Source organism: Blastomyces dermatitidis (assembly GCF_000003525.1).
Source record: "Blastomyces dermatitidis ER-3 genomic scaffold supercont1.2, whole genome shotgun sequence".
NCBI lineage: Eukaryota > Fungi > Ascomycota > Eurotiomycetes > Onygenales > Ajellomycetaceae > Blastomyces > Blastomyces dermatitidis.
Genome location: NW_025544775.1, coordinates 6,779,059 through 6,795,921, shown reverse-complemented (window position 1 = coordinate 6,795,921; position 16,863 = coordinate 6,779,059). Strand labels below are relative to the sequence as shown.

Below are 16,863 nucleotides of genomic sequence, written 5' to 3'. Positions count from 1 at the left end.
AAGAACAAAGATGAGAATAAAAGCACATCTGTATAAAAGTGCATTCACTGTAGAAGATATGAACATACTGTTGACAGATGTTTCATCTTACACTCTGATAAAAAGAAAAAGAAGAATGATAAGAAGAAAGAGAAGAAGAATAACTTAATAAGTTCTTAATCAGCAGTAAATGCAGTAATTATAAAGATTGAGTTCTATTTCTCTTTTACAGTCACTGAAAAATCATTCTCTAGATCTTGATATTTGAACACATATGCAAGTCTGAATATAATGAGTGAGCTTCATTCTTTTTTAAATATTAAATCTTTTAATAATAATATCTCTGTCAATTCTGTGACTGAAGAAACTGAGTTTATTAAGAAAATTGAAACTGTCATCTTGAAGATTGAGAGTAATGATGTTAACTTGCAGAATATTCACTATATCTCTAATATTACAGTCAATCTACTCTCATTTATAAAGCTTGAAGATCAGGAATTCTGATTTACATTGTCTTTCACTATTTTCTCATTTTTCATTTGCAGAGCTCTGAACAGTATTATTTTTCATACAGTTCAGACTGCTCAGAACAACATATATAAGATCAATGAATAAAAGTTCAATAAGAATCTCAATTATTCAAACAAGGCAGTCAAGTATATTGCAATGTTATACAAGTACAATTTTAACTGAAAAGTTAATCTTTCTGTGACTGCTATCACTACTGTTAATAATATCAATTCTGCAGATGTGAGAACACAGACATCAAAGATATTAAAGACTCTTTTGAATTGACATTATAATCTCAGTCACATTCACACTGATGCTATAATTACTATGATCAAGAATTCTTGTACTGAAGTCATAATTAAGAGTTCTAAGACTAAGTTCTTTTATAAGAAGTGTGTCAAGACAGATATAATATAAGATTATTTGAAAACACTGATGTCTAGATCTATTTGACTCATTGAGAAGATCTATATTAATCTTGCAGATGATAAATATATATTGAAAGATCTCTCTGATTATCTCTTAGAGTCTCATCAGAGAATTAAATACTGAATGCTTATTATCTGTGATGCAACTCACTACTGTTGAGTATATTTTTTAAAGTTCAAGAATGAGACTGTTTAATACTTTGAGTTATGACTCAGATTCATGAGTAATCTCAGGTATATAGCCTCTGCTTTTCTACAGACTGATATTGATGATGTTTTTCAATTTACACATATACACACAGTTATGAATTCATATAATATCAAATGAGAATTAACAGTATCACATTCATCACATCAGAATAGTGTTTCTGAATATGAAATTCACACTATTATGAAACAGATTAGAGCTGCTCTTTTGAAAGATAATCTCTCTAAGAAGTTCTGAGCAGATGTTCTAGAGACAGTGATTATAATAATCAATAATACTCTCATATCTACAGTTTTTTACAACTCAAAATTTTAGTTCTCTACTGCAGAGACTTCTGTGATTCTAAGTCTATATAAGATTTCTTGATATACACTTATGAATACTCTGCTGAATGTGAGGCATTTTCACTGATTAAGTGCAGAGGTTTTTATTCACTTATATAAATCTCAGCAGTCTGTGAATAAGCTTTCTTCATATGCTGATTTCTATTATATCATTGAATTCAGTGACACATTGATATATCATCTATGACATTCTGAATCTGATAAGATTATTGTCAGTAGTGATGTGAGATTTCTGATCACTGAAAAACTGATTGTTACATCTGTGAAACTCATTAATTATATTATTGAATCAGAGTCTGATATTTATCTGATTGATAATGAAGATGTCTCTGATATTAATGATCTGAATTCTACATGATTGTGACCTGTGAAATCGCTGGCTATATATACTCTGAGTCTTATTACAGATAACCTTCTGAAGTTCTACAAGAATGCCATATCTCAGTCAGAGAAGATAGAAGATTATTAAAAGAAGTTCATATAACACAAGATTACTGATCTGAAGAGATATAATATATGAAGTTTGATTTCTAGATCTGATGTTCTGAGAAGTGAATTGATTACTTCAGACTGTTGAGTGTTTCTTGAGAAAGATAGGCCTGTGAACCTGAATGCTGATTCTGATAATATTCTTAGAAAATCATATTAAGTGATTTATAATAACTAACTTAAGAAGAGTTCTAGAGAAGAGATCTCTATATAACAATCTATATTAACAATCTTAACATCATATCTAAAGTTTCTGAGAATGCTGATTGACTAGTGAGTATACTCAGTGAGAAATTGAAAGTCAAGAATCTACATCAGTCAATCAAGTATTTGAATATGAAGATCAATTATTTGAATAAGGGAATTGATTTAATACATTATTAATATATCAAATACCTTGTTGAAGATTTCTACCTTGATGATGCAGCTGTCATCAGAACATCAATGAAGAATGAATTCTATATTAATAATTTCTCTATATCTGAGAAAGAGGCTGATTTCACAATTTAATGATATCAACATGATGTGAGTTACTTGTAATATCTTGCAGTTAAAACATGTTCTGATATCACTCACACTGCCTCATTACTTACTCAACAGAACATTGATTCAACATCTCAATATTGAAAGGCGCTATTGCACATTATACATTATTTGAAAGGAATCATGAGTCTGGGTATTTTCTACGGACGCGGCCTGTATAAGAGGTCTGTTTCTACCAATCTTTTCATTTCTATCGATCTTTCCGTTCCTATCATTCCTACTGTTTCTATCAATTCCTCTGTTACCTCTGATTTCTCTGATGATTTCTACCTACTCTTCAGCTACTCGGATTCTGATTGAGCCGGCCTCTTGAATGATGATAGAAAATCAACATCCAGCTATGTTTTTAAGCTTGCAGACAGCCTGATTTCATAGCATTCAGTGAAGCAATCTTGTATATCTCTAAGTTTCAATGAGACTGAATATATGACTCTTAGTGAGGCAGTCTATAAGACAACATGAATTCAGAACCTCATGATTGAGCTTAGCTTCATCACTATATCTCTGATATGAATTCTTGCTGATAATAAGAGTGTCATAGATCTCACAAAGATAGCAGTCATTACAGTCTGAAGTAAACACATTGACATGTATTTTCATTTTTCATGTTGACAGTTGAATTAGAGAGTCATTGATTTAGAATATATTCTCATCACTCAGATAACAGCAGATGAACTTACTAAATCTCTAGATACTATGACATTTGCATAATTCATGATTTTACTAGGTCTTACAGGTATAAAAGTTGAGAATGTTTAATTTTACATTTGTATTTAGTTTTGACAGACTATCTTGATGATTTGAGTGTTTTTGTATGTGATTCTTATTATCTCAAGAGAGAGTGTTAATTCTTACAGCTGTTGCAGTTAGCAATCTTCACTAGATCATATGACTCATCACTATATTATGTTTCTGTAGATAAATCTATCAATACAACCTTCAACTATTCTACAGAATATAGAGTTAATTTACAGTGATTACACCGTGAATTCACCATTTCATCTGTGTCACGTGTCACTGATTGTAACACATGTTTCATTATTATATTCAGTGACACATCACTGAATATTAAATGCTAAGATAGTATTGAGACAGTGCAGAACATTCTAATATTATCATGACACTTACTCAGTAACTGTGTTTTATTATTATTATTATTCTTCAATTATAGATGTATGTAGTCAGAGACTATGACATCTACCTGAGAACTTTTAGTTCTCAGGGTTTTTCCTATATCTGTAAAGTTAACTATTATACATTCATCAATTTCAGATATGCAAAATCAGAAAATTCCAGCTCAGAATACAAAAACTGTTTACAAATTGCAGTATTTTAACATCATCTCATACTTTGAAATCATTTGACAATATCATGACAAAGGAAAAGAGAACACAGTCTTAAAGATAGACACATTAAATAGATAGATAGAAAGAAATTGAAAGAAAAAGATAAAATAAAGAAAGACTGTAACAAAACAAATTATTAAAAGATAGTATATAGCTGTTTTAACAGACTATATCTGATTGATTTTCTCCTCTTCATATTCAGATAATTCTGAATTTAGCCATTTTCTTGTAGCTGCTTGAGTTTCTGATAGAAAGTCTATTAAGTATTTAATTCCTGTCTCAGTTGAGAATAAGAATCTTATATTTAATTAATTTAGATTATACTTCTCTTTCAATCTGGCTCTGAGACTATTGTATAATGCACAGTGCATTACAATATACTCAGAATTCTCATTTATATTGCAGAATGAGCATTCTATTGAGTCAAATCTATCATCAAATCTTTGTATATAAGATTTGAAATAGCCATGTCCTAGTTTCAGCTGTATTATAGATGAGAATATTTTCTTTTTACATTTAATTAAACAAGATTTTCAGTTGGGTTTTGTTTCAAATCTTAAATAATGTATACTCTTCTTTTATTTCTGCCAGCTTTCATTTCACTTATCTAAACAAGATTCTTTTATTTTTCTCTTTATAAAAGATCAGAACATAATTTTTTGAATAGATCTGCTTAATTCTGCATTCTTTTTTACAGCTGAATCAGTCAATTCATTATCATGAATATTCATATGAGCAGGAACTCAGTGCAGATGAATTATTATCTTTGATATTCTTCTCTTTTGAATTTTCAAAACAGAGTTTAAGATCAGTTTAAGATTCATTTGATCATTATGAATCTGACTATTTCTAAGTCTTTTTAAAGCAGCTTGACTATCAGAGAATATCCATGCCTCTTTCAAACAATTTCCTCTTTTATGAGATTTTATTTCAATGAGTTTGAAAGCTTTCACTATTGCAAATAGTTCAGCATCAAAGACTTCACATTCAGAGCCTAGATTCCAGAAATCTGAGATAAAATTAATATTATCTTCAGTATAAGCAATGCCTGCGCCCAATCTATTTAAGTTCTCATTTTTTGAGCCATCTGAATAAATCAGAATAGAGTCTTTTATATTGATTGTAGAAATTCTCTTCAAATACTGTTCATATTCTTTCTCTTTTGATAGTTCACTTATTTGTAAGTCTATAAGAGATTCAAGCTTTTTTCTCCAGGGAGATAACTTCTCATGATCAACTTTTTCAACATTTAAAGAAGAAAATTGATTTTTAATCAGAGAGCATAGTCTGTACAGTTGAGAAGGCATTTTCTTTGAAGAATTATTTTCATTCCAATCAAGAAATCTATTCCAATCCAGTTCATTTCCAGAGTTAATTGGTGGAAATGAAGAAGAGACTCTTTCTCTGATTATATGATTTGAGCTCATCTTTACAACTCTCAGAGCATAGTTCATACAGGCCTTTTCAAATCTAATAGTAGGAGGAGGAATTGAAGCTTCAATTTCCATTGCTTTAATAGGAGATGATTTAAATGCTCCCAGAATTCTTCTCAAGGCTCTGTTTTGCAGACTTTGAAAGAGTTCAGTGAAATTCTCTTGATTATTCCACCAAACTTGAACTCCATAATCAGCTACTGATGTAATACAGGCTATATATAACTGTCTCATAGCCTGGAAGAATAGACCCCTCTCTGTATTTGATAGTCTGATTATGTTGTTCAATAGTCTTTCTGCCTTGACAGTTCTTTGTTGAATGTGATATTTAAAATTCAACTTGGAGTTTAACCATACTCCTAACCATTTGACATTTACACTGGGTTTAATCTCTCTATTTAAAAGAGTTAGAGATAGTTCTTTCTCATTGAATCTAGGAAAGAAATGAATTAACTCAGTTTTATCCATATCAAATTGAATTTGATTGATATCTGCTCTAACAAAGATTTCCTTTGCAGCTTCTTCAATTACTTTCAAATTCTCTTTGATAGTTTTTGAGCTGTAGACAAGATCAATATCATCCACATAACTCGGAGATCGCACTATTCTCATATTTCTATTTTTGAATAGATATGCAGTGTATATTGCAAATAAAATGGGTGAGATTGAAGACCCCTGTGGTACTCCTATTTTTATCTCAGTCTTGTCTTGTTTCATTCCATCAAAGAAGAGTTGTATAATTCTTTTAGACATGAAACAGTTAACTCATTTTATTAGGGAAAGTGGCAGTTTTAATATCTTCAATGTCTGAATTAACTTTGACTTTGAAACATGATCAAACGCTCCTTTTATATCAATAAAAACTGCAGTTGAGACCAGACTCTCATGCTTTGCTATTTGAATATCATGAACAACTGAGAGAACAGTGTCAATTGCAGAACACTGTTTTCTACCTCCCATTTGTTCACTGAATAAAAGAGAATCATCTATAGAGCTTATAAAAGATAGTCGAGTAGCTATTATCTTTTCTAAAACCTTTCCTAAACAGTTCAATAGAGATATTACTCTATATGACTTAGGAATTGAAGTTTTTCTATTAGGTTTTGCAAGAATCACTCCAGTGGCTTCTCTCCAGCATTCAGGATGATATCCATTTTTCAAGAGATTGAAAAAGAGCTCAAAATATTCATTCTTTAAGTAGGAATATGTATTTTGAATAATCAAGTGATTAATTGAATCAGGACCTGCAGCAGTTTTAACAGAACTTGAGAAGATAGCTGACTCTAATTCATCTTGTGTAAGATCAGGCCATTCCCAGTCATTTTCATCAATGTAGTTGAGAAGTGATATATTCTCTTCCTCTGAATCTGAATCTGAATCTGGTGAGTTCTGAAAGAGAATTCTCATGAAAGCTTGACATTTTTCCTCAAAAGAGTTTGCTGTATATGATTCATTCTGAAACTCATATTCTAGAGCTGGAAGTTTTGCTACACTTCTTGTTTTAGTATAGTTAAAAGCTTTAAAAACTTCCTTCCCTTGTGCTTCTTCAAGAAATTTATTCCAGCAGTCTGTTTTAGCTCTTTTAATATCTGAAAAATATTCATTTCTGACAGTTTTGAACTCTTCATCAGATATTACATCATTCTTTCAATCTCTTCTAGCAGTAGCTAATTCTTTTCTTTTAGATGAGATATTCTCATTCCATCAAGGTTTTGAATACTCAGAAGATTTTCTTTTTGGAATATTATCTCTAACACTTGTTAGAATGATAGATGTAATAAGCTTCACTCTATTCTCAAGCATTTCATTTGAGATATCTTGACCAGAATTCCAATATAGCTCATTCTGTCTTTCAGATTTTAACAGTTTTATGCTTTCTTCAACTGCTTTTCAATCAGCTTTTTCAAAGTTATACTGATTAGAGAGAAGAGGATTTTCACTCATTTGTTTTTCACTCAGTTCAATATCAAATTGAATAATCTCATGACCTGATTCTGATGTCTCATTTGAATCAATAAACCAGTTTACAAGTCTTCTTTCCATTAGATTTTGTGACATGAATGTTAGATCTATAATAGACTTCTGTTTCATGCCTTTTCTAAAGAATGTTTGTTGATCAGACTTATTAACCAAATCTATTGAATGCTCAAAGGTTCATTCAATCAGATTATCAGCTCTCACTGCTCTCTTGCATTCTGAATTTCATCAGGGATAATGTGCATTGAAATCTCCTGCAATTATAGAGTTTCTTGATGGAGTTATGTTCAGAAATCCTCTATCAATTGTCCAGGTATTGTTATTTTTCTTCAATGACTTTTCATTATAGATATTTATGAGCTGTATAGTATCAAACTCATTTTCTTTATCTATAATATCACTCACCAGAATATCAGGGTCAGACATGATATCAAATCTTAGATTAAATTGATATCTTGATCTCTTTCTTCCATAGATCACTACTCTTGACTTTATCTCAGACTTTTGAGGTAAAAAGCAGTAGTAGCTTGAATGAGAAATGACATATTTTTGCTCAGCATCAAAATTCGGCTCCTGAAGCAGTACAAAATCAACTTTTTGTTCAAATGCAATTTGAAGACAAGAATAAATGCAATTTGAGTTTCTATCCACATTATTTTGAATAAATGTGATTTTTGAAGAGTTTTTAAACTTTTTTTGTTGTTTTTGTTGTATATTCATATCAAAAGAGAGTAGAGAAGAATCTAATCACTATCATCAGATAGTAGATTATAACTGTTCCGAAAAGTAGGAATCTCAACTGCTTGCATTATATCTAGTTTATCACCAGAGTCATTTCTCAATTCTCTAATCTTAACAGGAGTTTGAGGATTCAAATTCTGTTTACATTTTGCTGGAGAATTAGAGTTTGAAGACTTAGATAATTGAGAGTTTCTTCTTTTTGAGCTTGCAGTTGTGAGTTTACTGGCTTGACTCTTCTCTTCAGTTCTAGATTGACTTTGAGCTTCATCTTTTCTCCAGTTCTTTTGAGTTCTAGAAGCAAACATACATTCTTTTGAGCTAGATGCATGTTTTTCTTTGCAATTAGAGCACTTAAGCAGAGTATGTTGACAAATTTCACCTCTTTTTGAGCATGTTTCACATTTATGCTCACTAGTTTTGTGATCTCTGGCACAGAATGCACATTTTGAGTCTCTAAAACATGAGATTGCAAAGTGTCCATATCTTTGACAGTTTGAACACTGTGTGCTTTTGACTGATAACTGCCAGAGATTATAGAAGAAGATAATGAACTTGAGTGAGAGATTGAAGAAATTCTCAATAAGAGATTATACAGCTGTGACTGATAATATCTTATGAAATGAGTTAACTACAATCAACTGATCTGAACTCTGAGTTCTATGTTATTCAAAACAGTGGTTCTTGACTGATGAGAACTGCTTCTGAAAAGAGAGAACTAATGTAGCAGACTGCGCCTGATCAATCATATAGACTATTCTGTTACACTTCACAGATTTCATATACACTTCAATTCTCAGTCATTCTTGATCACTGATTCTCAGCTGCCATGAACGCGTGTGCTCTGATTCTCAGTCATTCTCAATCACTGATCCTCGGCCGCTATAAACACGCGTATATTCTTCCACCTCAAAGCTCCACCGCGTACACCATCATATACACATATAAATATTCATCTCAATCACTGATTCTCGCACTTTCTCTTTCTTTCCTTCTTTAACATTTTTATCTTTGTTATATAAGACCTATAATATTATACCGATCTATTCGGCGTAGGCCTCTTACATATATACATTCAAGAATAAAGTGAAAGAATCTATGAAGTGTAATGAAATAGTCTATATAATTAATCAGATGCAGCCTGTCACATTAACTTCTCTCTTTCAGAAGCTATTCTCATTGATTAAGAGCTGCTGTTTCAGATAACATAAAACTCAGAGTTCAGATCAGATAATCATACTTAATTCATTTTATAAGATATTATCAGTCACAGCTGCAGAGTCTCTTATCAAGAATATTCTCAATCTCTCACTCAAGCTTATGATTTTCTTCTATGATGTATGATAGCTGTGAGTTAGAAGTCAGTTAAGAAGAGAACAGATCAGTGATAGTGCAGTGAGATAAGCTTATATAAAAGATATTATAAATTTCTGATAATATGTCAAGACAGTAGTTATAACTATCTAGAACTTCTATCACTTTATACTTAATATAATGATAATTCAGTATATAAGATAAACATGTAATTTATATGTTCTTAAGATTCAATCATATCAGATCTTCTATCTTATATTATTCAGTGAAGTCTCAGTGAACATTGATTCAATCTTCTTAATTCTGTTTAGTGCTTATCATGAAGATCTCTGCTTAATCACAGATATCTCAGAGGTTTATTACTATATTATCAGTGATCTGAATCAGACTTCAGAGATCTGATGTGAACTGCATAATCTCTAAAAGATTCAACATCTTTATGTGATAATTATATATAAGAAAGAACAGACTCATATCTATTGAAACAGCATCTTATTCATTAATAGTGATCTCTGTATGTAGAAGCAGATCATGTTAATTATCTTATAAGTGATTATAGAACTTATAGAGATAATTTTTTACAGTCTGAATTATTCATTCTGATGCATTATCAGTCTCAGAGTGATAGACAGTTGACAGACAGTGTGTAATTCTGAGAACTTGACAGATTCTTGTTCAAAGAGTGCTCATGAATTGACAGCTCTGATTCAATACTATAGATCTCAGTAACTTATATATCTGATAGAATAAACTTCATAAGAAGACTTCAGTGACTTGTTCAGTATTCATCTTATTACAAGATTTCAAAATTATATCTTTATTTAGTTAGTTAACAAATTATCAGAATGTTTCTATAACTCTTACTCTTAGATAGATTAATAGTAAAGTTAATTATTACATCTTATCAGATTCTATCAGAGATATTAAGTGATTTCAGTAGATCTTTTCTACAGTTCTTTCATAAGATAATAAAAAAACAGTGATTGCAGTTTCAGACAAAGTATCTAATACTATTTAATATCTCAGGTTAATAGAACTCTCAGAAGATTATTATATATTGTTATTCACAGTCTGAATAATCAGTTATATATGAATCATACATCTCTTATATTATTCAGATATGTAAGAGTTCAGAGTGAGAGACTCATCATTATTCATGAAATTATAAAGTGTTATTATCATCAATTGAATATTCTGAGATGTCAGTTCTTACATGTAGTTCTGAAGAAAATCAGAGTGCTTCTTATTATACTGCTTCAGTGAGTGTTTAGAGAAGTTCATTAGTTTGAGCTGCTGTATATCATATCTTATCTAATATAGATTTAAGAGAAGTTGAGATATCAGTAATAGTTCTAATCAGAGAAGTATATATAGTGTCATGAGCTGTTTTATCTTAATTAACTAGTATCTTCAGATTCAAGAGCTGATACTCTCAGTTCATTCAGTGAGTATCTGTTATATTAAATGATATATCTTACTCTCATTATAAGAGAGCATCTGTCATCAAGTTCTGACTGTCAGAACAGTAGTGTATTATAAAATAAAAGCAGCTTAAGAACTCAGATTATCATATCTATTATTCAGTGAGTTTATAGATAGTTATGAAGTATTTGAGATTCTTATAATCTATAACTATCTCAAATTCAGAGATACTTCAGAGTTCAGAGTCTTATTCTTTTAAACAGTATATAATTATAAGAAGTTTCTTGTTATAAATCTTATAATTGTATTTAACAGAACTCAGTTTCTTAGACATGAAGATATATGATTATAGAATATTGTAATGTGACGGAACCGAAGCAGTGACTAGTCAGCAGTGACATGTAGAGATAGTTGTTTAAAAAGCTGTATAAGTGAGCTTAACTATCTTGCTTGAATAGTGAGCTTGTAGACTACAGAGTTATTACAAGAATATCACAGATATAGTACTTAGTATACTAAGAAGATTGTATGAAATATACAGTAACTCTTGTATATATTTCAGTAGAAGAAAAATGAATTGCTGACTTCTTTGATAAGAAGTCAGCATCTAGCTATTTTATATAGATAATGAGTGAATACTCTTCTCTTATTTCATAAGTAAGAATAGCTGAACTGATACCTCAGTTATGTCTCACTACTAAGAAAGAGTAATCTGCTGATCTTGTATAGAAGCAGAGTTCTTATATTTATTAATCAGATCTTTCTATAATATATCTGAATAATATTATAGAGTGATTGAAAACTAGTTCAGATAATCTGTGAGATGAATGAAATTATCTACATAAAAGTGATGAGCTGTGTGAAATCATAGCAGAGTCTTAACACAGTCAGAGACATAATAATACTCTTCTCTTTAAGAATATAGTTCTAATGCTCTCAAGATTATCAGATTAGAAATTATCTTTATTATATAGTAACAGTTGTTAATCAATTGATAGTGTATATACTGTATAAAGAAATAGATAAGTTTTTCTGCTGACTGTGTAGATCTTTCTTTTCTCATCTTCATTCAAATCAAATATGTGATAAGTGAGTTTCTTATATATCAATTTGAAATGTGAAAAACATAGTTAATAAGTGACTTACAGATCTCTCATTATATTCTGTTCTATATATGAAATTCTCTGTAAAAGTGATGTATTTTAGAGACAAAGCTAACAGTAGTAACAGGATTTTTTGAAAAGATTCTCTCTCTCTGTGATATATTTTTCTCTCTTCTCTCTCATCTGTAATAGTGAGTGCATGAGAGCATCATTCTTGAGAGATAATAAGAGACTTATTCTGATGTTTTCTAGTGAGTAAATATCTTTGTGATGCGGCTGCAGTCTTCATAATTATCAAGAAAGTCAGATTAGAGGCAGCAGTGTCAATGAGTCATGAAAGCACTGCTCTCATTGTCACATCTTCTTCTGCTTCTCTTGCAGCTGCAGCAGTAGTTGCTGTGCCTTGCAGTGAGATGTCATCTCTTCTGCTGACTGATGTGTCTGCATCTGATCTGTTCTCTGCTCTCTCTGTCACCGTTGTGACGCCGCCCTCTTTCTCAGTCAATATAATGATGTATGACCCTGTGTGATCATTCAGAGAGAAACTCAGAGAGAGCTTGATTTCAGAGATAGTGACTCTGAGAAGCTCAATTCATAGTTTCTCTTTCACAGTATATCTGAGTCCTGCTCAGAATACTACTAAGTTAAGTCTGCAGAGTTCTGCAGTTTCTTTATCTTCTCTCTGTGAGAAGGCTCTGATATAGTCTATGACCAGCACTGCTACTTGTCTGCACTATGCTAAGCAGCTGAAGAAGAGAAGAATCTTATATATCTATCTCTTCTCTTACTTCTGTTATTTCTGTTACATCTGTAACAATGACTTCTATCTCTCTGTAAGTATTATCTACTCTACAAGAAGATATTATATCAGCTCTGATAAGAAGTTCAGATACTCAAGTAGTACAGAGTGAGAGTCTCAGAGCTTTAAGTGTTAATAGATTCTATCAAGACTGAGAAGATCTCTCTTACTTATCTATAAAAGAAGATGAAAGTGTGAATCTCTGAGATGAAAAAACATCTCAGAACAACTGATCTCAAGAAGAGATCAGCTGATGCTGCTGTTAAAAGTATTATAAAGATCAATTACTAATTAAAGAGAATCTCACTTCAATTAAAGCAGATAACTGAGATATTTTATAAATTAATAAGTTAATACTTTAAGTATCTCTTATACTCTTCTATAGTATGCTTCTCTATAGTACTACAGTATTAACTTCTCAGCAGATAAAGATATCAGTATCAGAGACTTTAATGATAAAGAATAAGTTTAATAAGAGTATAATTATTAGTAAGTAGACTCTGAGATTTCTTCTTTTTACTTTTTCAGTGAGCTGCAGTCTCATTAGAATAGCAGCAGCTTATAAGTTAATAATATTAATCTTTTTATTGATTTTCAATATCTCTTTTCTCTAATCACTTCAGGAATTTTACACTTGTATAGTCTTATTAAACTTCTAAAAAATCCTTTGAGAGAAAATAGAAAAAGAGTATTATAGAGTCTATAAGATATCAGCTTATTACTGTAAGATTATCTTTAAAAAACTCTTTAAGAAAAATAAGAAGTCTTAAGTAATATTTCTTACTTAATATCTCTAATATATAATAAGACAGTCTCTACTAATTATTTCATAGCTTACAATCTCTTTCTTAGTATTTTTCAAATACTTAAACAGTTCTTATAAATTCTCTGATAATGAATAATCTTCTTATTTAATAAGATATTAAAGCTTGCTGTAATATATTCACTTATTTAATATTTTCTTTATAAGATATTTAGTATTACTCTTAATCTTAATATTATTCAGCTGAGATAACTTCATCTCAGAGTGTTACTTATAGAGCTTTAAATAAAAAATGTAAAAAATAGAATAAATTAATTTCAATTCTATGAGTAGTTTTAACTCATATATCTGCTTATCTATCACTCTTATTACTGAGAAAGATTCTAGTTATCACTCACTGAGCTTCTTACACAGTCTCATTATCTTAATATTCTTTACTGAAAGTAGTACTTAATTCTGTATTGAGAACTTCATTGAAAGATGTTTTTAATTATAGTATTTTATCTACTGCTTCTGAGCATAGTAGATGCTTTTTATTATCTTCTTATGAATTTCATTTAAAAGTTTTAATCTTACTTTTACTTCTGATACTGAGAAACACTCTATTCTCTGTATCTATTTAACATTCTAACTGTCTATTCTTCTCTTTAAAATATTATCTGTGACATCACTGAGTAACAAAGAATTATATTTATAATAAGTATAGAAAGAAGATATCTTTAAGATTGCATTCTTTGTATTATTATATATGAATTCAGTAGTTAGAAAATGTTTGAGTTAATTATTCTAATAATATGAATAGAATGCTTGAAGATGCTGTTCTAGTATCTGATTCTGATATTCAGTCTGACTATCTGTCTGCAGATAAAATGTGATACTGAGAAGATGTCTTATTATAAGATAATAGTAAAAAGCTGATCAGTATTTACTGATAAAGAGAGATTCTTAATCTGTTATCAATAATTTTGAAGCACTGTGATTATAAATAATAATATTTAAAAATAGATTAGTTAATTCAGAGACTTTAATCTTTTTATAAGTAGAAATATATCTGATTATCTTTGTGAAGTAGTCAATAATGATTAAAATTAAGTTATATTCTTTGACTCTTATTGACTTTAGCAGATCAACTATGAAATTTATTAATAGATTCTGTCATAAGCTCTTTAAAACAGGCAGTGATATTAACTCACTGTATTACTTATATCACAGAATCTTTATTCTTTGACAGATATTATAAGTCTCAATATACTCTTTGACATCTGTTTAAAGCTTATCTCAAATATATTTATATTTTAGAAGTGTCTTAGTCTTCTCTAACTCAAAGTGCTCTGTATGAGAATTATTATAATCAATTCTCAATAACTTCTGACATATCATTCTACTATAAGAGATGAAGACTGAATCATTTAACAGTAGAAGTTCATATTCTTCTAGTTATCAGTGACTTGATTTCTTAGCAGTACTGTTCTGTTCAGAGTCTGTCTCTTTCAAGTTTAAACTGAATTCTTTCTTCTTCAACTTCTGAATTTAAGCTGCAGTAGAGACATTTCTCTTCTATAACTTATTAATAAATTTTAAAAGTAGTCAGATTGAAAGATTGTAGACTGTTTCATTCTTTGTTAATTCAATAATTGTAAGATATAATATGAGAAGCTCATGATCTTCAGTGTCAGTTCTCTGTGAGAATCTGAGTTTTCTTTCATCTTCTATACTGAGTCATACAGCTGTCTTTTCAGTGCTGTTTCTAAGCTTCAGAGAATCTTAACTCTCTACAGTCAGCTTCTTCTGCAGTGATGATAGAGATTCTTTTATAGAATTCTTCTTCACATTAATGATATTATAATCAGACTGTCTAGACAGCATGTCAGCAAGATTAAGTTAATCTGAATAATATCAGATATAGAAATCATACTCTGAAAGCAGCTTTACTCATCTGACTTGACATTCTGTCAAGCTCTTTGTTATCAAGAAGTAATACAGATTTGCATAATCAGTGAGAACTTGTACTGAGTACTTACTACTCTGAAGATAATATTGTCAGATTTTAAAGAATTTAACAATTGCTAACATCTTCTGATTATGAGTATCATATCTTCTCTGCATGAGTGATAACTTCTTGAAGAAGAAGATCACTGATCTTTATTCACAGTGTCTTATAGACTCTGTGAAAAAGTCTTCTCTCACAGATAATTCATTATCTATTTCTTCAGAGATGATTATTCTCTAATTCTTTCAATGTTGAAAGATCTTCAGTGTCAACTGTGAAAAGATTTCATAGATCTCATTCTCAGATGCATCAGTCTCACACTGACTGAATAAGTCAGAATTAAAGTAATTCAGTATTATGATATCTGTGAAAGCTTGTTTCAATTCTGCAAATGTCTGTATGATGTCTTAAGTGAGAGTAAACAGTTCTGTTTTCCTGTCTTTCACACTTCTCTTTAACAGATCTGTAAGAGAGGCAGTAATCTGTGAATATGCATAGATGAATCATCTATAGAAATTTGCAAATCTCAGAAACACCTGCATCTTGCAATATGTCTGCAGTACTGACCAGTTCTCAATGATGAAGACTCAGCTTCTGTTCATTGAAATGCTGTTCATCTTAATAATATAATCTAAGAAATCAATCTCCTGCATGTGGAACAAGTATTTTTCAATGTTTACATAGAGTTGATACTGTCTCAAGTGACTCAATACTTCTTAAACATGAGTATCATGTTCTTTCTCTGATTTTAAGAAGATTAGAATGTTATTCAGATATACTATACAGAAGATATTAATAAGACTCTGCAGTATCTCATTTATATAGATCTGAAAGATGGCTGAAGCATTATAAAGACTAAAAGATAAAACAAGATATTCAAAATTACTGTACTTAATATGAAAAGTCATTTTTCAAATGTTGTCTTTATTAACTCTGATTCTATGATAGATATTCTGTATATCAATCTTTGAGAATATCTTTACTTCAGATAATTGATCAATTATCTTGTCAATTAATGATAATAAATAGCAATTCTTAACTGTTATTTTATTGAGGTCTCTGTAGTCTATGCATAGATGTAGTCTATTATTCTTCTTGAGTACAAAGAGTATAGATGTCTCTGTTGAACTTTTTGATGAATGTATTCAGTTCTTTGATTATGCTTCTTCAAGATATTTATGCAGAATATTCAATTTCTTTATAGACAAGTTATAAAGAGACCTGTACAGCATCATTGCACTGTCTTCAAGATAAATCTTATATCATATCATGATATCAGAAAACTTCACTGCTTCTCTTTCTGAAAAGACATTCTTAAAATCTGTAAAGAGATATCATATATATTCATCTTCAATGACAGATACTGCTGCTAATCTTGCAGTGAGAGTGATGACTTCTTCATTTATTCTCAAGTCTCAATCACCTGCTATGCAGTATATTGACTCAATCTTTTTCTTAAGATTCTTCTGATAAAACT

General features: G+C 30.2%; 1 protein-coding gene across 1 annotated transcript; it reads right to left on the bottom strand.

Moving 5' to 3' along the window:
* Positions 1 to 8,000: 8,000 nt before the first annotated feature.
* Positions 8,001 to 8,479, bottom strand: BDCG_16535 (uncharacterized protein; the record flags this gene model as incomplete). Its single annotated transcript, XM_045425755.1, has 2 exons — positions 8,001 to 8,279; positions 8,306 to 8,479. 2 exons carry the CDS (start codon positions 8,477 to 8,479, stop codon positions 8,001 to 8,003), a joined length of 453 nt encoding a protein of 150 aa, XP_045279962.1.
* Between the last annotated feature and the right edge of the window lie 8,384 nt (positions 8,480 to 16,863).